General features: G+C 45.1%; 1 protein-coding gene across 2 annotated transcripts in view; it reads right to left on the bottom strand.

The window, feature by feature from the left end:
* Nucleotides 1–27,752, bottom strand: part of LOC138559271 (uncharacterized) — a 577,773-nt gene that overhangs the window by 250,558 nt on the left and 299,463 nt on the right. Inside the window, exons 2-3 of one of the 2 annotated variants that reach the window (XM_069642740.1) lie at nt 17,297–17,386; nt 16,730–16,840 (exon numbers count right to left, since the gene is read on the bottom strand). The exons of the other annotated variant lie outside the window; for it this stretch is intronic. Coding sequence (XP_069498841.1) covers nt 16,730–16,840; nt 17,297–17,386 — 201 coding nt within the window. The remainder of the gene's footprint in view (nt 1–16,729; nt 16,841–17,296; nt 17,387–27,752) is intronic. 2 annotated transcript variants of the gene reach the window in all.

Here is a 27,752-nt window from a genome sequence, read left to right as displayed (position 1 = left end):
ACAGATATGTTAGTATGGGACAATCTACCCCAGGCGGCATGAGGGACGCACTGGATCCAGGATGGTGCACTGACAGCAGAGCGTTCACTGTGCACGCGAAGAGCAGAAGAGACACAGGGCCTCATTACAAGTGTGGCGGCCACGGAATGAACGGTGCCGGTAAGGGACCTGCACCGTTCAATCCGGGCCACCACATTACGAGGTATGCAGTGGGTCCCGCTAAGGACGTCTGGTCTGGCCAAACGTCCTTAGCTGGACCCGCTAGCAGACCAGGATGCCAACAACGGGCCTGTCATTAATCGGCCCGTTAGCATCCTCCCCATTCCCATTGAGCCCTATGGGTGCTCAAGTGGGAATGGGGATGTACCGGGTCCCGTTCCCGAGAATGGGAATTACCGGGCCCGCCAAAGTCGGCATGGCCCGGTAATTCCCTATTTTTGGGGCCCGGACCCAGGACCCGGACCCGGTACCCAGTTTGGGGGTAGCCATGCTGCTAAAAGCTATAGTGAACATGTTTTTGTTATTTTGGAACCTTTGAGAGGTTTACCTATTTTCTCCTGGAGAAGGGATCAGGCTCAAAAAGGTGTAGAGATGACAATTATGTAGGACGGTTGTGATGAATCTGATGATGCCATCAATCATTTCTGAGAGGTGGCATCTCCTCATTGACCCGAGGACAGCAGCAGCTACCTGATATTTACCCTGGGGTTGGCTATTTGAGGGAGGATCACCTAGGGGGGGAACCCTCAGAGGGAAGTGTGAGGCATTATCAGATGAGACATGGTATCCCCCTTTCCCTTTTAGGGATATCACCCCCCCCCCCATTCCACATACTTTGATGGCATATTGTAACCCCCTCAGCAACCCGCAAAGCATCTTGACAATATCCTTCAAAATTCTGAAACCAACCTACTGACAAACTGGAAGAGGAAGAGGTGTTAGGCAGAATACTATGCAGTTCCCTTAGGGTGCACTACAGAAGATTAGGACTACATGTATATGCAATAAATCCCCTTTGGTATCAGTCTGTACCACACAGATTTAGTTGGTAGCTGTGGCTGGGCAGTCAGACCTATCTCAAGAGGGAGATGAGCAGTATTCCGGGTTTACACAATAGGACTACAATACTATGGAACAAGGAAACACTAACCAAAGCTTTATATCAAAAATAATCTATATATTTTACACACTCTTAGTCCTTTACACAAATCACTATTACTAAAGCAAGTTAAAACAGTCAAGAAAAGTATACACAACTCCCTAATTAAATTGTAGACAAGTTTGGGCAAGAGTGAAAACTGAGCAAAATGGCACAGTGTAAAACCAAGCAGAAATGGCACTCTCATAATTTCTTCAGAGGGAGGGAAAGGTCAAGTTATACAGGGTTAGACTCCTAAACACACCAGCAACACTTCCCAATTGGATTACGAACAAGTTAGGCAAGGCAGTACTTTAGCATAAGCAATACTTAGTTGAAAACCGAGCAAAATGGCACTTCACAATATTTAAAGGGGAGGAAAAAGGTGGTTATAAGAGTTTATGTGCACCAGCACATTTCTTGATGAAAAGCAATCTAGAGAAGGCAGTTGTAACAGATTTAGCCAGAGTTAATAGGGCTGTGCCAGAGTCAGTGGTACAAGGCAAACTGCCCAGGATCAAACTGTTCTAGTAGCTGCAGTCAAATCTTTGTTTAACGTTTGAAAAGGCAGTTGCAGAAGGTAAAAGACAATGTTGGACAAAAGGGGCGGCCATCCCAGCAGGTAGGTAAAGGATTTAAAACACCTTTAGCAGTACCCAACGAAACGGGAGGCCTGGCAGAACAATGTACCTTAAAAGTGGATGAGGCTCCTGTGGTGGCGGTAGTTCCTGGCAGTTTCTGCAGTTCGGGAGATCCAGCAGAGGAAGAGAGGCTCTCGTCGTGGAGGAAGGTTCGAGTCGCTGCACTGCCCAAGGATGAAGCCAGCCGCGGTGATGCCAAAACGGAATAAAAGGTACGCTCCTTTAAATCAGGGTCGTGGTGGACGGGTGCCTGGCTATCCAGTCTCCTAGTGCTTGGCACTGGCGATTCGACCAAGGCAGGTCCTGGAACGCGATTGGCGAACTGGTTGACCCCACCAGCTCAAGGGAAAGAGACTCTTGCAGCTGAAGAGCTTCTCGGGTCGTTGGAGAAAAGTGGTGAGGATCTGCAGCAGGGCTTCACCGGTGGTTCAGTCGTTGCAGATGTCTTTGGCTTCTCTCCTCTTCGGATTTCTTAGGTCCAGTGGTGACGCCTCGTCCTCCAGTCCTCAGAGCCCTGCTTTTATGCAGAAAGACCCCCATTCATGCAGCCTAGCTGTCACTCACACAGCGGGGTGGTTATCCTGGCGGGATAATCCCTCAGTCCATCAGGGCAGAGTCCCACTTGGGTTGCATAGGTAACCCTGTCCAGGGTGCCTATTCCCCCTACCACACATCCTGTCTACCCCAGACTCAGTAGCACAGAGAGGAGGGCTTCTGTGTAGAAGCACGCCAAAAGGACGAACAAAGGATCCCCGACCCGGGTTAGGATTTCAGAGAAAGACACAAGAAGAAATATTATCAAAGATCTGGCAATAAAAACCTACCGGAGTAAAGTTAATAATAAAATAAACCGGCGGTATTTTAGAGGCTGTCAGTAAAAGTGGTAGCCTCGAACAATGGGAAAATCCCATAGGGAAATATTTGCGCTCAAATATTTACGGTAGTAACCGCTGCCACCAGCCAGAAACTTTGGAGAGAGCGACTGGACGGTAACCTCTCGTGAATGAACACCAGGGAAAAACTATTAACCCTTTCCAGTACTTCCATAGTAAGATGGGTTGTACTGGTTTTTTTCCTAACTATTGACTAGTAAAATCAATGGGGACTTTACATGCCCTGGGAGACAGTAGTCAGTCCCAGGGTATGGGGTCTATGTTTGGGGGTCACTATGACATCACGGTGTTACTGCACTGAGGGTGCTGTGTAGCGCACATGTAAAAAGATAATACCTATGAGGGTGAGAAAATCCCCATAGACCATAAGCACAAAAATAGCCTAAAACACACATCAGAAATATGTCTAAGAGTGTGAAAAAGAGTCTCACTCTTAGCAGGAGAAAAAAATAAACCCTTCAAATCCAGCAAAGCTGCTGGGGGACTCTATGGGTAAGGGAAATTAGCCTTTTAAGAGAATTCTCCCTAACAAGAGGGCAACCAGAATGAAGATTGCTCAACTGAAGCAAAACGAGCAGTCTAGTAGTTGGGAGGAATCAGGTTGGCTCTGAGCATCTCCTTTTCTCAGCGTTCGAGTTCAAAGATGGAAGAGCTAAGCAACAGTGAGATCCGACCTGCTAGCTCATGCCAGGTAAACCAAGCCATTAGCAGGACAGACGAGCACAGAGGCACGAGAGAATCGTGGAGGAAAAGTAGGAAGCGAGCAAGGCTGAAGAGCACAGCAGAGAGCAGGCAAGGTGGCACCTGTGTTGATGGCACACTCACACAAGCACCAAAGATGCCGCTGATGGACACGAAGCAGAGACGAAGCTTTGCGCTGGCAAGGGAAGCTGGGATGGCACGCAAAACACCATCCGCCGCAGAGTTGAGCCGTCTAAACCGAAGAGAGCAGACGTGAAGCAGGACCCCCCAATGGGGCTCAGAGAAGCTACGGAAGCCGTTCGGGCAACAGTGAGCCCATAGTAAAAGGCTGGGATACCAGGAGGGAAAAGGCACTCCTAAGTACAAGTGAGAGGTGAATCCCTATGACTTGCTACGTGGCTAATTTTTATAGTCCTAGTACTTGGGGAAGAAGGAAAATACGAGAACCCCAAATGTAAAGGGGAACTTGGTGAAGCTAAATACCCATTTTGATCCCGAAGCTGTTGACTGTTGTGTTGAAAGTGCTGGCAGGAGATTACACCAGGCAAAGGGCAAGTCTGGAACTCACACCCATAAAGTTGAAATTGAAAGTCCTGGCAGGAGAGTAAACCAGGCAAGCTAAAGAATTGAAGCAGAGCAGAAAGGAAGAGCAATAATACTTCTTGAAGAGAACTTTACAACAGACCTGGCAGGGGAAACCAGCCGTTGTGTGAGTCTGGAAAATGACACCCAAGTTGTGGCATTCTAAAGCGGGAATCCAATGGAAGTTTCAAACCCTGAAGATTTTGAACAGCATCACATGAGGAGACAACCTGGGGAAGGGAGTCATTTCCCCGAAAGCAAATTACAACCCCAAGCGGAGGGAGTTTTCCTCTTGCGCTACAGGAACTTGGTTATTCTTTAACTTTTACTTTGATGAAGAGAAACCTGGGGAAGCGAGCCATCCCCTGGAACTATGAACACTATCCATTGGGGATTTCTGTTGAATTTTCATCTTTTGTTGAAATTGAATATTTGTGTACTCTAGTGTGAGAGGATGAGGATAGGATTTCGGACACAGGACATTTTTGCTTTGGACATCCTGACAACGGACACACGCTTAGTTTTTGGTTGAGGTCGGGAAATACTTCCCAGATTAGGGACAGTTAGATATTTCCCAAACACCATTCTTATTTCAATAAAGGTTCGCATCCACAAACATAAGTCTACTGTGCCGCGTCTCATTCCAGGTTCCTCACATATGGTGTGGGAGTCGGATACAGACTCAGCTGATACCAACTGGGGAACCCATCAGAATCCTATGCATTAATCTTGCCGAGTCGTACCTCATATGATCCTGATAATCAAACAACTGCAGGGAGAGGAGTTTATAAAGGAAGTAGCCGCAGACTAAACAATTTTGAACATGAAACAAATGCTAGTAAACAAATGTCATCTCCCCATTGGATTTCAGCAGCTAGTCTTTTAACCGCACCCTCTATCCAATGTTTTGAGGATATCAGATTATGCCACAAAACCCAACAAAATAAATCTTTCTATGAAAACCAGTGGAGACCTCCCACCGGTAGAGTCTTTGGAGATTAAACAAAGTCTCAAAAGACTTGTTAAAATCCCCATAGAAAAAGAAAACCGTGAACTTCAGAAACCAAGGATTCTGCCTGAACCGATGGCTCAAGGAGTCGTTGAGAACCCTCAGGAACTGGAAGGGGAGTCTTTTTCCTTTTCATTTGGGCAGGCAGTAGATCCCGTTGGAAAAACTGATCTCCGTGCCTTTGAAAGGGAAAGGAACTTCTCTGATGCAGAATCTGCAGTACTGCATACTATAGTCAAGGACGATTAGACCAACCCTTTCCCGAGCAACACAAAGGCTTCCCTAGAAACTCTTAGTTCAATTAACAGCCTATCAAATCCAAGCAGACGTCCGATTTAAAAATGGAACAGATCAAATAGTTGCCGGTCAACAAAGACCCATTCGGGGGGATGAATTAAAAGCTTGTTATTTCGGTCCACTGTTAAGAGGAGAATTTCAGAACTCACATACACTTTTAAAATCCCTTGGAACAGCAACATTCAATGAGATCAAACAATGGCTATTGCAAACGGTTGTTCAAACAGACAATTTTCTTAAACATAAACTAAGGGAGATTACGTTAAAACCTGGGGAGACACCTATAGAATTGGGGGCCCAAGTGCAAAACCCTGTGTTATTATGGCTGGGGAAGAAAACTCTACCCGAAGTAATAAAAACATTGGGCCACATTACAATGTTGCTGGTCCGGAAACAAAGGTGCCAGTAAGCTCACTGGCACCCTTGTTTCCAGACTGGCAAACTAAAAGTCTGCCTGCCGGATCCACTGTGCCCAACAGGTCTGAACCTGTCGGGCGCAGCTGCCACAGTAGGCACACTTGTCACGGGAGCATCGGCACCGTTGCTAACGGTGCCGGTGCTCCTGTGTCCCCACTCCCATAGGGTTTGATAGGACTCTATGGGAATGGGGATTAACAAATGTACTGGCACCTGACTTCCGGGGCCCGCCGCACTTGTAAAAGCCTGGTGGCACTAGGAAGTCAGGCGCAGGTAAATTATTACGGGTCAGCGGCAACCCACCGGTAACACCGACAGGGTTACCGCTGGACCTGTAATGAGGCCCATTGACCATAAAACAGTACATTAATTCCCTACCACCCTTACTACAGAAATCCATTGTTCAATGAAATAAACCCATCATGGCAATAGCGGTTGAAACAGCCTAAAACTATGCAGAGGCTAATAGACAGCTAAAAGTTGGAATTGAAAGTGCTGGCAGGAGAGTATAGCAGGTAAGCTAGAGAACTGAAGAAAACAAAAAGGAAAAGCAATACCCCTTCTTGAAAAGAACTGTACAACAGACCTGGCAGGGGAGTATACCAGGTGTTGTGTGAGTCTGGAAACCGCACCCAAGTTGTGGCATTCTAAAGAGGTAATCCAAAGGAAGACTCATACCATTAGGATTTTGAACTGCATTACATGAAGAGAAAACCTGGCGATGGGAGACATTTCCCCGTGAGTGAATTCAACACCAAGCAGAGGGAGTTATCCTCTTGGGCTACAGGAAGATGGTTATTCTTTTTGAAATTTCGACCTTGATGAAGAGAAACCTGGAGAAGGGAGCCATTGCCAGGAACTGTGATAGTATCCATTGGAGATTTCTGTGGAATGTTCATCTTTTGTTTAACTTGAACATTTGTGAACTCTTTCAAGCCAAAGACATTGGGCCTCATTATGAGTTTCCGGTTTGGGAACCACGGTACCAGTAAGCTTGCCGGTACCATAGTTCCCGGACCAGCAAACTACCAGGATTGCTCATGGATGTCATTACGGCCGCCAGTTCTGACCTGCAGCCGTACCGGCACCCGCAAGCAGATCATGTCGGGTGCACCGGCACCATTTTGAATGGTGCCGGTGCATCCGACCTCCCCATTCCCATTGAGTCCTATGTGGCTGAAATGGGAATGGGGAGCATTCCATTCCGGCACCTGTGAATGGGCAATTACTGCGTCCGGCAGGGGCGTAATGACCCGGTAATTTCCCATTCGCGGGCGCTGGAAATAATTGCAAGTTTGGCGGAAGCCTGCCAGTTGTACCGGCAAGGCTACCGCCAAACTTGTAATGAGACCCGTTATCCTTAGCACCTTTTAAGTGCGAGAGAGCGAGGATAGGATTTTAGACATAAGGCATTTTTGCTTTGGAAATCCTAACAGGCAGACCCTTATGTTTTTGGTTGAGGTAGGAAAATACCTTCAAGATTAGGGACAGTGAGGCCTTTCCCAAACCCCCTTTATTATTTCAATACATTTTTGTATCTACAAACATAAGTCTTCTGTGGCGCGTCTCATTCCTGGTTCCCTCACACTGTACTTAAAATCATAGAATGACAGAACTGTTCACATTTGAAAACGATTTCATTTATTATTAATGCATGTCAAGAAGAACTCTCAACCTTGCGAACTAATAATGTTATAACTTTTAATGGATTTTGCTTATACGTGTTAGGGGGATGGACTATAAAAAGCACAATATTCCTGCGATTTATTATTAATGATAATTATCGCATTGCTTTTTTTAAAGTTATTTTATATGAACATATTACTTGGTTTTGCTTTTTAATACTGTCCAAATACCAATCTAAAAATAAACCTAACCACAGTATAAGTAAATAAATCAGATTTTCCCCATTATGAATGTGCCATTGTTCTGGCAGATTTCTCTGCAAGACGGCAATAGGGTTGTATAAGCAGTGTCAATAGGTGTTGTGGGGCTGCCATTGGGGGTGGAGTAGCTTCGAAATGTAGGGGTTGAAATGAGCGTGGGGCATCATTTTAAGTGAGTTTGATGGGCACATAGTTGTAGGTGTAGTGTCAGTAGTGTGTTGCATAGAATCTGTTCTGGAAGTGGGTGGGATGGATGTGTGATAGTTAACTCGCCCTAAACCATGGTCACATACAGGTACAAGCAAAGATTAAGCCTCCATAGGAAGATGCTGGTTGGACCTTACTCGGTTTGCTGTTGACTGACACTATAAAGTTGTTAGATATGGAACAAGCTGTGTACGTGTAGTTATTGAAACTGTTGACGTGTTGCCATTTACCTTGTATATTTATAAGTGCTACTACTTGAAATGGTAAGGAAGGAGGGAAGTCATAATAACCTGCATTTTCTCAGCCAGATTTTGTACAGAGGACATTTTGAGGTTCTTGCAGATTAGTGGAGGTGGGAGATTCTACATTACGTTTTAAATAGTTACATTATGCCTGCCCTGGCAACGTTACTCTTTGGCTACATGAAGTGTGTGTGCGAAATGAGCCAGAAAACATGGCGCTGATGCGCGGCCATCTTGGACATTCACTTCCATTTACTGCAATGAAACAGCAATGAAAGCTCACGTTTTCATGGGTTTAGCATGTAAATATGTATTTCTGCAGCCAAGGCAAGGTCACATATTGATGTAACTGTTGATAATAGTTGTTGTACTGTTCGCCGAAGGACAAGCCAGAACGGGAGTCGGAGCGCTCTGCAGGGGCAGTGATAAGGGGTACTGGGAACGAAAGCAAGGAGAGAAGTTGGGTTTTTTCCGCTTCTAGCTGGAATGGTCCACTCTTTGCTCCTCATGCTTATTATCTACTCTTCGGGTCTAGGGCAGTCTGGCAACCCATGAGGGGTGGGGATCGAAAGTAGCCCCATAAAGAGAAGATGTTTTCCTACTGGAAAGCAGTTTGAATTTGGACCTCGGGTGATGCAGTCTCGCTGAGAGGGAGGATGCTCTGCTCCAGAACCCGTTAGTACAAGTGATCTCTCTGCATACCATCATCATTACCAACGTATTATGTGTAATTCTTTGCCTACCTGAGTCCAATAACTGATTTTGTAAGAGTCCGGGGGGCGTAAGCACGAGGTCTCCCCACGTAGCCAAGATAAAGCAAAACAATTGGTGCTGTGAGCAGGGTCTTTGTGCTGACATTGATGCCAAAGATCCCTGCCAATTTGATATACGCAAAAGATGTTGGACTCAGAGAGGCAATAGGTTGGAAAGTGTATAGTATGTGGTGAGGTATTAACGATAGGGACCTGAAATATCCACTTGGTGAAATGAGTTCCCTATTTAGGAAAAAAGGAATCTCCGCAGGTGGAGACTGTCCTGAGGTGACTATTCCGGGATGGAATAAGAGTCCATATGACAGGGTTGCACAGAATTGGGCATGTGGTGCGGGTTTGAGTGAGGAATGGGACACTCATATAGGAGAGGCGAGTCCAGCTGAAGTGGTGGGTTGTCTACAACAGGTGCTGGTGGAAAAGGGGAAGGAGTATTTGGCTCTAGGTAGGGGGGGCTGGATTTTGTTACATGCTTTCTGAAAAATACATCAGCAGAATGTGGAATTTCAGGTGAATGTCCTAAAATTGGAAAAAGACCGGGCCGCTGAAAAACAACTTGCGTTGATGCAGCAGCTCGAGATGAAATTGTATCATGATAAAGAAGACAAATATCAGATGGTAGCCAAGCGAGCTGCTGTGAGGGTTGCTTGTTATAAATACAGAAAGAGACGAGGAAGAGTGAATTCTCGTAAGGTAGCGACTGTGATTGCTACCGCAGGGGTGTATTGGGATCCTGATCATTGGGATGGAGATGTATTTGATAGTACTAGTACAGAGAGTAGTTCAGACCGAGAGGTGGTACCCAAATCAGAATCTGGCTGTAAAGAGGTCATTGTTAAACCTCTGATACGTAGAAGAATGGGTCGTAATCCCAAAAATCCATGAGGAGGGATAGTGGATATGACCGCACTCAAGGATTATTCACAGCAAGAAATTGGAGAAATAGTTAACCGATTGAAGCAGAGCGGTGCAGAACCCTTGCTGGCCTGGATGGTCAGGTTATTTGATGGAGGGGTGGCGGGTCTTCCCGTAGATGCGACGGATTCTGCCAGGTTTTTACCTTTGACGCAGGAAATCCAAATACAGGAGATTCTACGATGGGGGAAAGGTTCAAACGTCTTTGTTACAATTGGCGGCCCAAGGATCTAATTGCAAGTATCCTATCGCCTCAGACTGGCCGACCGAGGAGAAGAAATGGTATACTCTAAAAGTGGCTATTCAAAGAGTGAGGGAACATGCCATGAAAGAGGTAAATAATTTAGATGATCCCAAGCATATGGGGTTAGTAGCGTTCTCTGTTTCAGCCAGAAATACCATTATTCAAACTGCCCCCACGGCATATAAGAATGTCATAATAACCCTATTGGTGGGAATGACTGGCAAAATAACGGACGAGGTGCTGGAAGCTATTAGGCAATTGGCGGATCTAGAAGAATGGAAAAAGGCAGAGCAACGACCCTGAGATCGAGAGAGGGAGGGGCGGAGTGAAAGATGCACTCCTGGGAAGAGGTTTGATAGCCCAGATTCTCACGTATCCACAAGGGATATGTTTTTAGCTTTGCTGAAAGATGGTGTGCCACAGGAAGATATTGATGGGATTGAGACACGGGAAATGTATCAACTGTATAAAAAGCGGGGTTTGGATAGGAAAGAGTGTTATAAACAGGCGAAACAGCAAGAAGTACATAAACCCAAGAGGGAGGAGGATTCTTTTGCGTCGCCTCCTGAGAAGGGAGATGATGAGTCACCAGTTATGTCCCCGCAATCTCATCCGATTTATGCTGATTTGAGGAAAATGGTGAGTGCGATGGTAGAGATGGAATCTAAAAACATGCACTCAAAATACGAATAGGATGATGGTCAAACTCTGGTAACAACTGCCCAAATTAAGGTAGACAGACTGCCTCACGTGAACATTAAATTATTTTGGCAGTCAGGAAACATACAGGAGGTCAACGTCTTAATTGATACCGGGGCAGAGGCCTCATTGATACATGGAAATCCCTCAAGGTTTAAGGGACGACATTTCATGATCACAGGGTTGGGGGGCAAAGAGACCCCTGCCGTTCAAACAAAAATAGACATGAAAATTGGAAGTTTGAAAAGGGACACTTATCAAGTATTGGTTGTCCCGATTCCCGAATACATTATTGGGTTTGACATTTTAGAAGGATTAACAATCTGATTGGGAGGTAAACTTTAGCAATTTGGGGTCAGTGCGTTCACTTGCACCCCGGTGGTGGTGGACAGTTGAAGATGCTCCTGGTGCAGGTTTCCGATAGCCACTAAGAGAGTGTCTATGAAACAATATCGAATCCCCAGGGGCAAAAGGAGATTTCGGAAAACAATTAAATGGTATGTGGAAGCCAGTGTGTTGTGTCCCGTGGCTATGGCTTGGAACAATCTGATCTGGCCTGTTAAGAAGCTGGACGGAAGCTACAGGATGATTATTGATTATCGCGAGTTGAATAAGCATACTCCTCCGCTAATACCGGCAGTCCCAGACACCCGTGACTTTGATTGAAAATGTACAGAAATTTGAGGGAACATTGTATGCAGTGTTAGACTTGGCTAATGCCTTCTTCACCGTACCGATTGCTGATGAATGTCAGGAGCAGTTTGCATTTTCCTAGAATGGGAAGCAGTATAGGTTCAAACATTTACCAATGGGTTATATGCATACTCCAACAAACTGTCACCGGCTGGTGGCAGAACATCTGGGAAAAATCCTGTGGAAGCTGGAGGTGCAGATTGTACATTACATTGACGATATAATGATGCAACGGAAAGATGAGCATAGTGTGGGAATGCACCTGGATCTTATCATGAACGGTTTTGGGAAGGAAGGGTGGGAAAATAATTAGACTGAAACCCAAGGTCCGGCAGAGACAGTGATTTTTCTGGGAATTCAGTGGCATAATGGACATTGCAAAATGGTGGCAAAAACCAAACAAAATATCCTCGAGTTTACGACTGAGGACTAAAAAACAAGCACAGCAGTTTATTGGGCTGTTCGGATTCTGGATATAACATATACCACACTTGGGACAGATTTTGGCGACCCTTTACAAAGTAACGCACAAGAAATTCAATTTTGAATGGGGTGAGGAGCAAGATAGAGCGTTACAATTAGCCAATACCATTCAGAATGCCAATACCATTCAGAAAGTACTTGATTTATGGTCGTTGAGGGACAGAGAGCTGGAACTAAACATATCCATACCAGATGCATATGCCAACTGGAGTTTGTGGCAAAAACAGGACAGGAAGCGGGTGCCCTTAGAATTTTGGAGTCAGAAGTTGACTGAAGCTGGTGACAGAAACACTCTGTTTGAGAAGCAATTGTTATTGTATTATTGGGCACTTGTGGATACAGAACAGATGACGGTGAGTCATGATGTATTGATCCGACCGGAAATACCAATCATGCAATGGCTAATGAGCTCCCCTAAAACACATTGGATTGGGCACGCACAAGAGGCTAGTATTATTAAATGGAAATGGTACATTCAAGATCGTGCCAAGACAGGAAAGGGTGGAATAGCCAAACTACACGAACAAGTGGCAGGGGTTCCATTTATAGACTTGTCCCCGAGGGGAGGTAATGATTGGTGAATCTCCAGTTAAATGGGGAATCCCATATGGAGACTATCGAGTGAGCAAGTTGAACATGCCTGGTTTACTGATTGCTCAGATAAATATTTGGGAGTAGACCGACACTGGAACACTGTAGCCTATAATACCAAATTGAAATTCTCTTCCCTCTGGCAAAGGAAGGAGTAGCCAATTTGCGGAATTGTATGGCATGTACCAGGCTTTGAAACAGGAGACGACCGAGAGTTGATACATTAATACAGACTCATGGTCCGTTGCAAATGGGTTGGTGATGTGGCTGCCTACTTGGCAGAGGAATGGATGGAAGATTCATGCTAAAGAAGTATGGGGGAAGGAATTGAGGCAAGACATTGCTGAGATGCTAATGCTAAGTAGACACACATTGTGCAACAGATTCATTAGAATGGTGGTTCAATTCTGTTGCAGACAAACATGCAAAAGTTTCGCTCATGGACGCAAGGACTGAGGAAGATGATTTGGAAGGGATTGTAGAAATGGGTCCACCAGTAGAGTGAACATCTTGGAGAGAAGGCTACTATCAGGTGGGCACAAGAGAGGGGAATCAGCATTCCATTAGGGATTAGGAAAACAATAATTCTACAATGTCCCATGTGTCAACATCAGAAGCAAAGATCTGCTCCACATATAATTCAGGGCACAATGAAGTGGGTGAAATTGCCTGTACAGATTTGGCAGATCGATTATATCGGTCCCATACCCATTAGTAGAGGATGTCAATATGCGTGTACCATTGTGGACACATATTCTGGTTACTTAATGGTATTGCCATGCAAAAGAGCCACCCAATTAAACACAATTAAATAGTTATATCAAACGACTGTGTACTATGGTATTCCCTTGCAGATTCAAAGTGACAATGGGTCCCACTTTAAGAGGAAGTTGATTTTAGACTATTGTCAGGAAAAAGGAATTGAATGGATCTTTCATGTGCCCTATCACCCTGAGGCTTCAGGGCTAATTGAAAGAATGAATGGACTGTTGAAGGCACAGTTGCGCAAAAAACTGGTGAGGGTAGCTTGAACATGAGAACATGTGTTACATGCCGTTCAGATACTTAATAACCGTCCGGTTGCGAACGGTGAGACACCATTAATGCGCATGTTGACGCCAGCCTTACAATTTAGAACCCATAAAGCTGTGGAAACTCTATTACATTGTGCCACTCCTGAGTCAGCTGGGGTGGATTTGCATGCAAGGGAAGAAATCTTGCTTGAGTCCAGAGGTATTGTGGTGATTGACACGGGAATTGGGTGCAAATTCCGTCTGAACATATGGGATTGTTTGCACCTAGATCTGGGCTAGCCCTGAAAGGCATTCAAGTCTTAGGAGGGATTGTGTATGCATATTATCAGGGAGAAATCAAGTTTATTCTGATAAACAGCGAACTAAATATGTTGCCTATCCATAAGAGAGATCGAGTGGCCCAATTGATATTAGTGCCTGTAAAGATATCCATGGTGAGGAAAGGAGAACCACCTAAGGTACTGACTATTCGTGGGGACAAGGCGTTTTGGCTCTTCAGACAAAATGGTGCCAGATGCTAAAGTATGGCTCAAAAAACCTAATGGTCCGCCTGTTCCGACGGATGTGATTGCAGCGGGAAAAGATCAAGTGGTTCTTGTGATGGAATGTGGGAAAAGTAAATGGACTCATATTCCCGCTGACAATTGTTATTTACGTGTGTGACGTACTCCGCTGATATCTTGTTTTTGAATTCAGATTTATAGATCCTGTGTATGCTGAGTGCCTGTGTGAGGTGCAGTGGAGTGTCTTTGGGAGGGTCCGGGGACATGTTGGAGGAAGTGGCAAGTGTCTCCATTCTGCCGATGGAGTCGGGAATTTGGATCAAGACTGACACGCCTGTTACCACTGTTGAGCCCAATGATGCATCTATTGCGGCATACTGCCGTGCCTTGTGGAAACAAGGACATAAGCGTAATGCTTTGCACATTTCTGCTCTTTCTATATCCGCAGTGCAAAATAATTATCCTACACTCGTCGGGCAGACCGAGAATATATGGGTTTATCTGGCTCAACAGGTTCTGAACGTCTAACATTTTTGTATGTTGGATGTGCATGACTCCGAAACTTTGGTTTCCACCTGCCTCGTGGCAATACCGACGCCTGTCCCAGTGCTATGGAATTTATTCACAGTCTTGCATAAGGATTCCTTGGTTGAGAACTCCAATGTACGAAGTTCCTTTTCAGTGTATGAATACTGTAAATTCTGTGCAGACATGGACCGCAAATGGAGAAATATGACAATCATTATTACTCACAACATTCCTCCTGCTGATGTTTGCTATCAAATGACTTGTGATCTGAACTTTGTCAGTAAATGTCAGAAACTAAATTTAGACCAGGATGAGAAAAGAACAGATTTTGAGCAGCACCTGTGTGCTCAACCGAATTCTATTTGTATTGATGTTTCTAGCAATATGTGGTGTAGCTTTACTGTTTTAACAGCCAGCCACCTGAGCCATGTGAAACATCCTGCGGGTTAGTTATTCTCCTGTGGGAACCAGACCTATTCATATATTTCTGCTAATATTTCAGGTGGTCCTTGCACTTTAACACGCCTTGGCTTGATGCTATTTCCTTTACACCCTGCTGTTCGGCGGTCTACGCGATCCGTTCTTACACCGCCCTATCTCATGATGGTAATTCTGATGTCCATTTGTAGTGTTAGCGTTAGCTATCTCCTTAGTTGGGATTTGGGGACTGGCAGCTGGGGGATATAAAACTATGATTAAATTAGCTTGCCTGGTAGTTAAAAGGCTAAATGAGACTTTGCAGGCTTTGACTGAGCTATTGTTAGATGATAAACATTTTAGCAAGGCTATTTTGCAAAATAGGGCAGCTATTGATTATCTGTTTTGAAGCATAATTTGGGGTGTAACGCTGTAGAAGGGATGTGTTGTTTTCACTTGGAAGGACATTCCTTTTCCATTGAGGATCATATCAATAATTTGAAAGGTCTAGTTGCCCGAGTGACACAAGATAAGGACGGGCACAGGTGGGGTCAAATGTTTTCCTGGATTCCCGAAGCGCTGCGTTCGGCTTTGGTTCGGATTTTTGGAATTTTTGCTGTTTTGGCTTGTTGTTGTATTTCGTGTATTCCGAATTTATGGCATTTGTTTCGCAGGTTCGGGGAACCTCCTCTTCGCCCATTGGGTTATGGTAGTTGAATATCCAAGGGGTGGAGTAGTGCGTGTGCGAAATGAGCCAGAAAACATGGCGCCGATACGCAGCCATCTTGGGCATTTATTCCGTTTACGGCTATGCTCACGTTTTCATGGGTTTAGCAAGTAAACATGTATTTCTGCAGCGAAGGCAAGGTTACATATTGATGTAACTGTTTAGAATAGTTGTTGTGTTGTCTGCCTAAGGACAAGCCAGAAAGGGAGTCGGAGCGCTCTGTAGGTGCAGTGATAAGGGGAACTGGCAACAAAAGCAAGGAGAAAAGGTTTTCTTTTCTGCTTCTAGATGGAATTGGTCCACTCTTTGCTCCTCATGCTTATTGTCTGCTCTTCGGCTGAGTGCAGTCTGGTAACCATGAGGGGCGGGGATCGAAAGTAGCACCATATAGAGAAGAGGTTTTCCTCTTGGAAAGCAGTTAGAATTTGGACCCCGGGTGATGCAGTCTTGCTGAGAGGGAGGACGCTGCGCTCCAGACCCTGTTAGTACGAGTGATCTCTCTCTGCTTACCTGCTGTGGGACTAAGCAGTGTCATGGTGGCCGAGATGAAGGTGTCTTCTGCAACTATTCTAACAGTGATGCACTTTTTCTATTTTTATGATAACTGACTATGTGTTTGTTTTATTCTTCATGTATGTTATGAGTGAATTAACGGCCTATAACGAGCCATTTATATTATCATCATTACCAACGTATTATGTGTAATTCCTTGCCTACCTGAGTCCAATAACTGATTTTGCAAGGATCCGGGGGGGCGTAAGAACGAGGTCTCCCCACGTGGTCACGATAAAGCAAAACACTACAGTGCAGGGGTTGCAAAAGGTATAGGGGTGGACATACACAAAATCGGTCTCCTATAATAGCTTTCGAAAACAGGCTGGATTCCACCTTAGAATTCCTAGGCACAACAACTTGAGTTTGCCTCTTCTTTTTGAGATGCGACAACTTTTTGGTGGAATATATCCCCCTAATAAATATCTAAAAATGTATGCGTCTACGTGTTATTACTGTAGTTCTACTTTACCATGGTGGTGGTTTAGCAAGATGGGTTTTATTGTAGGATTACCTATTTATAGAGTAGTTATAATCTCACTTCGTAGGATGTACCTACCGGCTTATTTTGTTGCTGATCATGCACTTTTCTCCTCCATGGGCGGCATTTCTTTCCTAGTGGCTTTCTTGGCTTCTTAAGCCCTGCTTTGGCACACTTGTGAAGCTGATTCTGTAGATAGAAGTACATATAAATTAAAGGTTTAGTGTGTTGGAAGTAAGTTGTCTATGGCGTTAACACAGCGATCTAGTATGTCTTCTTTACAACACCATTGCTTTTCTCCATGGATGTGATGGCTTAATAAATATATTCATGGTATAGTGCTGAATTTGTTGCTACTTGTACCAATTAAAATAGCTTTTTATTTTAGGAATAAGGGGATGAGATTGACAAACCTTCGTGGCTGTTTTCCTTATGGCGTTTTTGTTCAGTTCATATTATGTGCAGGTAACTACAGGGGTTTTCAGATTTACAACCACTGGTTTTGTTGAAGTTTTTTTCCTTACGATGTTTTTGTTCAGTTTATATTATGTACAGGGGACTACAGGGGTTTTTAAGATTTAAAACCACAGGTTTAGTACTTTGGTAATATCATAGAAAACATAGTCAACAAACTCTTCAACTTACAGGGATGATAGTGAAGGTTCCTGTGCGTCTTTTCCTTTTTTTGGACTTTCTTGTGATCTGATCTTCTACTCCTTTTCTTTTTCGGTCAGTCTGTAATAAAAGGAAACTGTAAATGTGTACAGTTGCATGCATTCGCATGATATATGTAATTAGGCTCTTTAGCAAATTATTTTGTAGTGGCATGGGAGAGGGGTTGGGGACTTTCAAGTTGGGAACTGCGGAATGGGGTCTGCTGATTCATAACTCTAGTTGTTCAGTGTTTTTTTTTTCTTGTGGCATGTGATTCACAAACTTTTTTACCACATCTCTGTTAATAAATGCACTGCCTAGCTAGTGTAGTTTTTTATTTGCATTAAACTGGTTTAGGGATGGTGTGCATTGCAAGATTAATTATTTTTTTAGCGTGCTGTATTTTGTGGAGCGCATGCAGAATAACTTTTCTGTAAGGCATTTGGGATGTTTGTGTATTTTTAAACTGATCGAACTTTGGTGGGTTTTGTGTTCCGTTACTGCAGTGCAGAAGCTCCCTAAAATGATACACTGTTTCCAGTTTTTAATTGTGTATGGCGATACACTGAATTGTATGGCAATACATTGAAAAGCCTTCATTATTATTGGTTGTGTCCTGGTCATTACTGTGTATTCTGGATTACGCATATGGCAATCATTGGACATGTCTTTCTTATCATTAGGTGCAGTTTATTTTAGAGTACGCTGTTTAACTGTGACCTAAGTTTTTGGTAAACTTTTTATTGAATATTTAAAAAAGGCAATATATAACTTATGGCACTAAATAGACCTGCATCTTCCCTATTAACTATAAAGAATAAAGGAAATGAAAAGCAAAAAGATTAACTTTATCACAACCTGGAGCATAAAAAGAAATGTATGTATAACAAGTAGGCTATGAGAAAAGACACATTAGCAACTATTCAAGATACATTATTAATCTATCTTGATAAACAAGTGATATAAAGAACCATAAGAAGTGACAAGGCCAGGAAGGGATGTGTCCATTGTCGAGACAGGGAGTAAAGAAATCCATAAACACATACATTATCTTGACAATTTAAGGCCAATAACTGGCTCCCAATAAGCAAACCTTAATTTACATCTATCAGATATGCATAAATCTAGCAAAGAAGCAGACATAAATGAATCTTCCTTAGCTTAACATTGTAGCACAAATATGCACATGAAGTTGTAACGGCAATGGTAATCATATTAAAATAGGTTTTAAAAAGCAGACATAAATGAAAACAACTGTAGAAAGCAAAACAGACTAGAGATCTCACAGCGGAAGCCAGGAGTACTCGAACGAGACCGGGCAAATTCAAACTTGGAACGCTGCAGCTGAAGCAGTCGCGTCTCTCCCGGAAAGGGACACAAAGAAAAGGACTTTGCTAAAGCGTCCTGGGAGCCGGCGGGGAACCGACTATTTGGTGGTGGAGTGACCAAAGAAAGGTGGACCGTCTGGTCCAGAGACGACGACAAGACCACCAGCCCGCCACGTGGCCACACAGGAAGCAAGCAGCAGCAGGATCCTGTGACCCCGTGAAAAACCAGTGCCGTGTTACCAAGACACCGCAGATAACGAGAACGGCAGGAAGACAGGGTGGGGTCCAGGAAGAGGACCAACTCAAACAGAGTGCATCGGGAGTCATCTCCCTCGTCGCAGTGGTCAGCCCAATATCAATGCCCAAGCAGAGTACATCGGGAGTTATCTCTGTAGTCGCAGTGGTCAGAACGATACCACTGCCCAAGCAGAGTGTATCGGGAGTCCTCTCGCTCGTCACAGTGGTTTATCCAATTCCACTGACCAAGCAGATTGTGTCGGGAATCATCTGTCTCATTGCATTGGTCAGCCCAATATCGCTGCCCAAAATGAGTGTAAAGGGAGTCATCTCCCTTATCAGTGAGTCACAAAATACCTCTGATGAAACAGAGGGCATCATGAGGTTTCTACCTCGTTGCTGTGGCCCAACAAACATCATTGGAAAGTCTGAGAGCTTTGGGAAATAATACCCTCATTACGTTATAGAAATCAGTAAATAAAGATATAGAGAACCCTGGAAAAGATTCATCATCAGAGTGTTAAATGGAAGCCAAATAAGGCTAGGAGTTTTTCTACTTCCTGGAAGGAGTTAAAGAGACTAATCCAAGTTTTCTGCAAGAGTGCTTAAAGACCACTGTTCGGAACGTTTATAGGACCAGGAGAAGGGAGTAATTCCCCTAGTCCCTTGTGATGGGACATTGAAGGAGTTACTTCTACTAGAAGACTGAAACAACCAAGGGAAGGGAGCCATTCTCCTGCTGAAGGAAACACAAACTTCACTTTATTTAAAGACGTACGTTTATAGTTTTAGGACGAAGAACATTTATTTTTGACCCACATTCAGACAGCTCACTAAAGTTTTCCTAGGTTGAGGCAGGGCAAGCCCCTTAGAAGTACAGAGGGACAGGTTTTCTTGAGTTAAAAAATTAAGGTCTATAGCCCCAAAATGACCCTTCCTATCTCTCCTACCACAAACTGTGTGAACCCATTTCAAAACAGAGTCAACATAAGAAACATTTCCGCTTTACATTCAGGAATCCCTTTTAGCTCATGAATCTCATGCTCCTAAAATGGGTGCCCCTTATGGTATGACCAAACATGTCCTAAAGCACCAAATTGTCCACAACCTCTATAGCCCTTCGGCGATCGTGACAAACCAATATGAAAAGGTTTGGATGGGGTAGAATATCTCCTAATGAGCTTTCAAATTCCTCATATTAAAGGATATAAAGGGAATTGTTTTCCAGAATGTCTGTATGACAGATTCATCCAAATGACTTCCCCGGTCCTCGAACCATAATTGCGCCAAAATAGACAATGTAAATTCTGGAAATGAGAAACATATAGACAATTCTTATTCTAAGCAAGGTATCTGATCCGTGAAACATTTCTAGCTCACATATAGGTTGTGTTATTTCATGCGTTTTATCAGTATTAACCCGTTTCCTGTTTTTGCAGAGCTCCATACGGGTCAACCAGTCCCAATCAACTTCTTGGAAATATTTGGAAAACTCTGCAAAAAGGTCAGCTATAGACATATTCCATCATTCTTAAGCGGGATGGAAGTGCATGTATTTCCTAATGCCTCAAATCAACAAAGTTACCCTAACCATAGCAACATGGCAGAATAGTCATGACATCAACAGAAGTCTTCCTAAGATCTTCTCTGCCAGCCTTTAATCACACCCAATATTACAGCATTTTGCTACACCGCCAACAGAGTTGTGGTGCCAGCATTCCCTGTTGTGTCAATAGGCCTATTGTTGAGTGTTTAATACATGTGAAGCTAGGGCTATCATTCGGTAGCAGCAATTTATAGATATAACAAAGCTGAGATGTCACGCAATACAAATTGCAGCAAGGAAACGCAAATCCCCCATCTGGTTTATTTGCATGTAACACTTTTAAAAGAAGCCTCACCTTCTTGTTATGTCATTCACACTTACCAAAATATTATTCAAGATCTTTAATTGGGGCTCACCTTGATAGAATTTAGCCTGCCAGTTCATGATCGGGGGGACGGGAGAATACATGACACCTGCTTAAATAAACTTTGATATGGCGAATTGGGGGCATACAATGTATCCATCTTGTTTGAAAACTGTATGCCCAGGTATTTGTAAACGTGGGCTTTTGGTTTAAAGAAGCCTATCCATCTAGGTTCCATGGACAATCAAAATGTATTTTGTAACCTGCAATTGGGCTAAAATATAAAAGAAATGATAAAATACAGAAAGGCGTCATCCTCTGCATAACGTGAAATTCGGTCTTTTCCTCCCAATCGCATTCCTAAGAATTTGTCCTAATACTAATTGCCAAAGGAGCAATAAATAAAGCATATGCAAAGGTGTTAAAGAGCATCCATGCCTGGTACCAGTATGCAATAGAATGGGAAGAGATAAACACCCATTAGTGAGGACAGAGTATAATATTTTAATTTTGACTCAGAAATGTCCCTCAGTGCAACATTTTGCCAAAATCGTAAACCTATAATCCCACCAAACGCAAAGGCTTTTCTTTCATTGAGGTAGAGGACAACGTCCGCAGAAAAGAAGCGATTATATTTAGCAGCTGCTTCATATTATCAACTGAATGCTGACCCCACACATATCAGGGCTGATAATGGTGAATGTTCCAAATGAATGAGAAGACATTTAGCCGCAGTGTTCATATCTGAAATTGATAAGTGACATTGGTCTGCTAAGTCCACAGCGGGTGGGATCCCTTTAAAGTTTGTGGAAAACACCAAAATCATTGACGCATACATTGACCTACAGATTTCACCCGTGTACATTGTGTTCTCAAACACTTTGGACAATTTGGCAGCTAGGATCTCTGCAAATTCCCAGTAAAAGTGAACTATAATGCCATCCGGCCATGGAGCTCTATCTTTTGTAAGAGTTAAATGCTGTAATCACTTCTGCCTGAGAAATTGGTTCATTGAGCACTTTAAGATCAGCATCAGTGACCTTTGGAAAGACCACGTCTGCGAGAAGGTCTGTCAAAAGATGCACTTAGGCTGAAGGTGGGGCGGCATAAAAGGAGAAGATGCATTTTTTAACCTTTACTGTCATTATGTAAAACCATATGTTCATTCTTTATTGAATGAATCATTCTGCCAGCATACCTAATGGTCTAGTCACCTTCATTAAAAACTATTTGTGCGCCCCTAGGGAAATATTTAAATGCACAAGCCATGGCAGTATCTTTTAACCGGGCCACCGGTTTTATTAAAGCATTAAGCAGCTTGGGGGGAGGAATATCCTCTAGACTATTCATCTTTCCCCACAACCAGTTTAATTCCAGGCGTACCTCGTCTTTTTTCAGCATGGAAAGCTTTTAAGCCCCAAGGGAGACATAACGTCAACGCAAGAATGCTTTAAAAGCGTCCCAACATTTTACTAAGCAATACTGCTTCAGTCACATTAGTCGCACAAAGGTCACCCATGGCTTTCAGGATGGCATCGCTAATGTCTGGATAGTCTGCAATGGTCAGATTGAGCCACTCTAACAGAGACCACTTAGGACCCTGGAAAACTGTGACTTATTGGGGGCGGACATGATGTGATAAGGTGATAGGAAGGTGATTAGCTATTGTGGGCAGAAAATGCTATGTCAAATCGTACATAACTGCTTTGAGGGTGAGAATAGCATGTAAAAGCCTTACTGAAGGATGTAAAGTCCTCTGTACATCTAGGAAACTTGAGACTCTGAGGTCGCATTGCTTTTGGCGGTCTAACGCAAGTGAGATTAAGGCCCCTATCCTGATAGACACACACAACCAAACTAAAATCGGCTTCTGTGAAGGTCATATTTGATAGAATGGATGCATTTCTACCAAACAAATTAACATAAAAGCCTGGGTTGTGACTTTGTGGACCACCAATACTAAATAGTGTGACCTTTTGGAGCAATAATGTTCCTGAGCATCCAGGTGCCAACCCCCTGCATATAACCGTTTATCAACAGGGTTAAAAGCTAAGGAATTGGGAGGTCGTAGTGATAGTCAGTTCCTGTGAGCTTCTCAAAGACTATTCAATTCCTTTCTCTGCCTGGAAGACATTAAAAAGGCAAATGGTGGATCCATATTTTCGTATCTTCCCATTGAGTTAGAATGCCCTGATAACAGTACTTTGTGTTGAGAGTTCAAGAAACGCATTGTAATGATTAGAGACCGCTCCCCTTTCACTGGTTTTGGGATCGGAGCACAATGACCACATTCGATACTGAAGTCAGTCTCCATTGTTAGTCTTAAGTGGCCTCAGAAAAACATAGGAACGCAGTAATATCTGATCCCTCAATTTTCTCCGGCACACAAGCAACACTTCTGTTATTATTGCTTCGAGCAGTTTCTTGATCTTTAACTCTCGCACTCCGGTACTGAATTTCTTGGACAAAGAAATCTAGCTCCAAAGCCAAAGTGTCATCTACATCACCTATACGTATCATTATCGGTAATGCCCTCAGACTGTTGGCTTATCAATGTAGTCAGCCCTACACATAAGGGGTATATTGGCTACTTGTTCTCCCTAACAATAGCCAAATACTCCCCAACAAATAAAAACAGGGAGTAAAAATACTCCCAACAAAATATGGGAAAACAACATGTAGAACCATGTGCCCCAGTTTTCACAAACACAGCTTCATGGATGTATTTGAACCAGTAGTGCACGTACTACCCCAGGAAGGAGAACAAGTTACTTCTTAACTTGTAACGTTCTTTCGATGGGATGTTCCTCCGACTTATTCCTTATCTTTGATAATTCGTCTCCAGCTTGCTGGCCTCGGAAATGTTTTCTCTGTAGAGGGTGCTGCGCGTCGACGTCCGCCGAGACGATGTCCCTCGACAGCCACGTCACCATGCCCATAAACAGCCACACGCGGCAACCGTTGCTCAGTTCCGTTTTGTAGCATAAGATAAGTCATGCCTGAATTGGTTATTGACCTTGAAGGAACGTAAGTTGAAACCGCAAGGGAAGTATTACTACGGGGATGGATGGGAGGGGCGATAAGGAATACGTCAGAGGAACATCCTATCGAAAGAACGTTACAAGGTAAGAAGTAACTTGTTGTTCGAAGGGATTGTGTCCTCCGATGTATTCCTTATCTTTGATAGACTCCCATAGCAGGGGCATGTAATTGGAGGTGGGAGTAATAATGTAATGTATCCCTTTTAGGAATGAACTGAATGTAATACGGCTTTGCCAAATCTGGTCTCTTGACTAGTGGAGGAATCCAGGTTGTAAAATCTTGTGAATGTATGTGCGGACGACCATGTGGCAGCCGCACATATGTCTCGGACTGGTATACCTCTTTGGAGGGCCGAAGAGGCTGCGATACCCCTGGTTGAATGAGCCCTAAGATTCTGGGGTGGCTCTTTCCCTGCCAGTTTGTAACATTCCAGAATGGCCAAAATAATCCACCTGGAAATGGTCTGTTTTGTTATGGGTAGTCCCAACTTGTGACCTAAGTATCCTACAAATAGTTGGTCTGCTTGCCTAATCCTAGCCAGTCTGCTGATGTAAAAGCTTAGAGCTCGCCTTGGGTCCAGCCTATGTAGCCTTTCTTCCTCTTTCCTCCCTCCCTCTTGGGGAGGAGGGTAGAACGAAGCTAAGGTAATTTTCTGAGTGATGTGAAATTCAGAAACTGTTGTGACTTGAGTGTCGTGTAGGCAGAAGAGGCCTCTGTCCCCAAATGACGCACAGAGAGAATTTAAAGCCACTCTCTGCGCAGCCGTTGAGGCCACAGGCGAAGATGTTCAAGGCCGGGACCGCGAACCTCTGGGACCCCACGCTGCTGCAAGAAAATGCGGATTAAGTACCAATCAAGAAACAGTAACCACAGTGTTTAGGAAAAACTGAAAGGTCTTACCAATCAGGGTCAAGGAAGAGATAGTGAACCTAGTGGAGAGGTCCGGGAACCACGTGGACTGAAGTACCCCAAGAGGAGTAGTCCTCAGTTGTTCGCCTGTTAGCAGGAGCTGTGGAGCTATGAAAGAAGAAGTCCAAAGAGCCAAGGTGCAAGAGGGAGATCCAGGAGGCAGTCCAATAACAGTCTGTGGTCTAGAGCCGGATATCACTATGCAAACAAATCCAAAGGGGTAGATCCAAGAAGAGTCCAGTAGAGCAAGCCAGGTCGATTCCGTGAGCAGTCAGTGATCCAAAGGTACGTAACGCCAAACAGGATGCAGAGCACAGCTGTGAAGCAACGAGTACCTGGGTTTCCGGGTTTAAGTACTCGTGCTTCTGATCACGTGATGCGCGGCTGAGTCACGTGATCGGGCAAGAGCGTCATGTGACCTTACAGTCCCGCGACGCGGAAGCTCAATGCTAGCCCTTCGCGATCCTAGGCGCCAAGGTAATTGCCAATGAAGAAATGGCCGTAGCCTGACAGCCGTCCTGTTACGGACCAGGCGCGGGCGCGCTCGCAAGGCGTGTGAGAGTCCACGTGAGTCCCGGAGAAGGGGGGAAGAAAGGGAAGAGTGAGACGGGGGACGGGGGAACGCCTTGGGGACCACATGCTGAGGGATCGTGACAGAACCCCCCCCCCAAAGGCCCACGACCCCGTGGGCAGGAAGGGTGATCCCTGTGGAAGCGAGCCACCAACCGGGGAGCGTGGACATCAATAGCAGGGACCCAAGAGCGCTCCTCCGGGCCATAACCGACCCAATCAACCAGATATTGCAAGCGCCCCCTGCAGACCCGGGAGCCCAGGATGGAGGACACCTCATACTCGTCCGGGGATGCCAAGGACACCGGGGCAGCAGAGGCGCGCAAGCGGGAAGGGGCTGGACACGGTTTGAGAAGGGAGACGTGAAACACAGGGTGGACCCTCCAAGACCCCGGGAGAACCAGGCGGTACGTGACATGGTTGATAACCTGGGACACCACATAGGGACCCACAAAACGGGGCAAAAGTTTCCTGCAACCCACTAACCTCAAGTGACGGGTAGAAAGCCACACCCGGGAACCCACCGAGAAAGCCGGGGCCAACAGCCGCTTCTTGTCTGCCTGGACCTTCATGGAAGACTGGGCCTCACGGAGATGCAATGCAGTCTGGGCGTGGATAGAGGAAAAATCCCTAAGACAGGCACTAGCGGGCGGATTGGTGGAGGCCGCGAGGTCAGGGACCGGTAGCGTGCGGGGATGTTGGCCATAGAGGACATAGAAGGGGGAGAACCCAGTGGATGCATGAACCGCATTGTTGTAGGCGAATTCAGCGTGTCGGAGGGCACGCAACCAAGAGCACTGCTGTTGCAGGATCAAACAGCGGAGATATTGCCCCATGGTCTGGTTCGTCCTTTCGGTCTGACCATCCGTCTCCGGGTGGTAGGCCGAAGAGAACCGGACATCAATACCCATTAATCTTGTTAGAGCGCGCCAGAAGCGAGAAGTGAATTGAGAACCCCGATCAGATATAAGGACAGAGGGCAACCCAAAGAGACAAAAGACAGAATCAAAGAACAGGGTGGCCAGGACGGAAGCGGAGGGAATACCCTTACAGGGGATGAAGCGTGCCATCTTTGAGAAGGAATCCACCACCACCCAAATAGTGTCGTAACCCTGTACCCGAGGAAGTTCTGTAACAAAATCCATGGTTACTGTATGCCATGGTTTCGGGGGTACTGGTAAAGGGAGAAGCAGGCCTAAGGGGCGCCCCCTACGGGTTTTGCATTGTGTACAAATGGTGCATGTATTGACGTAGCAATCCACGTCCCTCTTCATGCCCGGCCACCAACACCAACGTTTCAGGAGGGATAACGTACGGCGTTGGCCAGGATGACCATTCACAGGGGCATCGTGCGACCATTCCATGGCCATATTGCGTGTATCGGCAGTGGGCAAGAATAGGCGGTTCAGCACAAATGGGAGACCATCCTGGAATACCGGATCCCACTCTGATAGTTGGTCGGGATGCAAGGACACCCACTTGCGTACCGCGTCCACTAAGGGCACTGAGGGGGTACATAGACAAATTACCTTAGTGTTGTCTAACAATGTGTCAGGGAATACCGGCAGAGAAACCCCCCCGGGAGAGCGGGACAACGCATCGGCTTTGCCGTGTGCGGAACCAGCCCGATGTCGGATCTGGAAGTCGAATGCCGCGAAGAAAAGATGCCACCTCACCTGTCGACTGTTAAGACATTTCAGGGACGCCAAATCCTGCAGGTTCTGGTGATCAGAGAACACTGTGACTCAATGCTTGGCGCCCAAGAGGTGGTGTCGCCACACGCGGAATGCGTCCATAACCGCTAATAACTCCTTCTCGGTCAAGGTGTAGTGTGACTCGGGGGTGGTGAACTTGCGGGAATGGAATGCAACCGGGTGCAGACGACCCGTGGCCTGACATGCTTGGGACAAGACGGCACCAAGAGCGAAGGAGGAGACGTCGGCTTCCACGATAAAAGGGAGTTCTGAGTCGGGATGCTGGAGGACAGGGGCTGTGGTGAAAGCAGTCTTCAGTGAATCAAAGGCCTTCTGTTGTGTAGCAGACCAAAGAAAGGGAACGTTAGGACTGGTTAACGCGGTGAGGGGAGACACGATAGAAGAGAAACCAGAGATGAACCTCCTGTACAAATTCGCGAAACCCAAAAAGGACTGAAGAGCTTTCAGGTTCGCAGGAATAGGCCAATCCAAAACCGCTTTAACCTTGGAGTGGTTCATGGACAACCCCCCGGGAGTGATACAAAACCAGAGGAAGTCAACGTTATCAACGTGGAACAGGCACTTTTCCGGTTTGGCATATAGCGAGTGTTTTTGTAAGCGTGATAACACCTCACGAACGTGGCGCACGTGCTCTTCCAGAGACTGAGAAAAGATTAGGATGTCGTCGAGGTAAATCACGACGTAGACATCTAAGATATCGCTCAGGATGTCATTCATAAACCTCTGGAAGGTCGCC

Source organism: Ambystoma mexicanum, chromosome 1p, assembly GCF_040938575.1.
Source record: "Ambystoma mexicanum isolate Mex_15411 chromosome 1p, UKY_AmexF1_1, whole genome shotgun sequence".
Classification (NCBI taxonomy): domain Eukaryota; kingdom Metazoa; phylum Chordata; class Amphibia; order Caudata; family Ambystomatidae; genus Ambystoma; species Ambystoma mexicanum.
The sequence above is the reverse complement of the archived record's forward strand: the minus strand, read 5'-3'. Positions and strand labels throughout refer to the sequence as shown.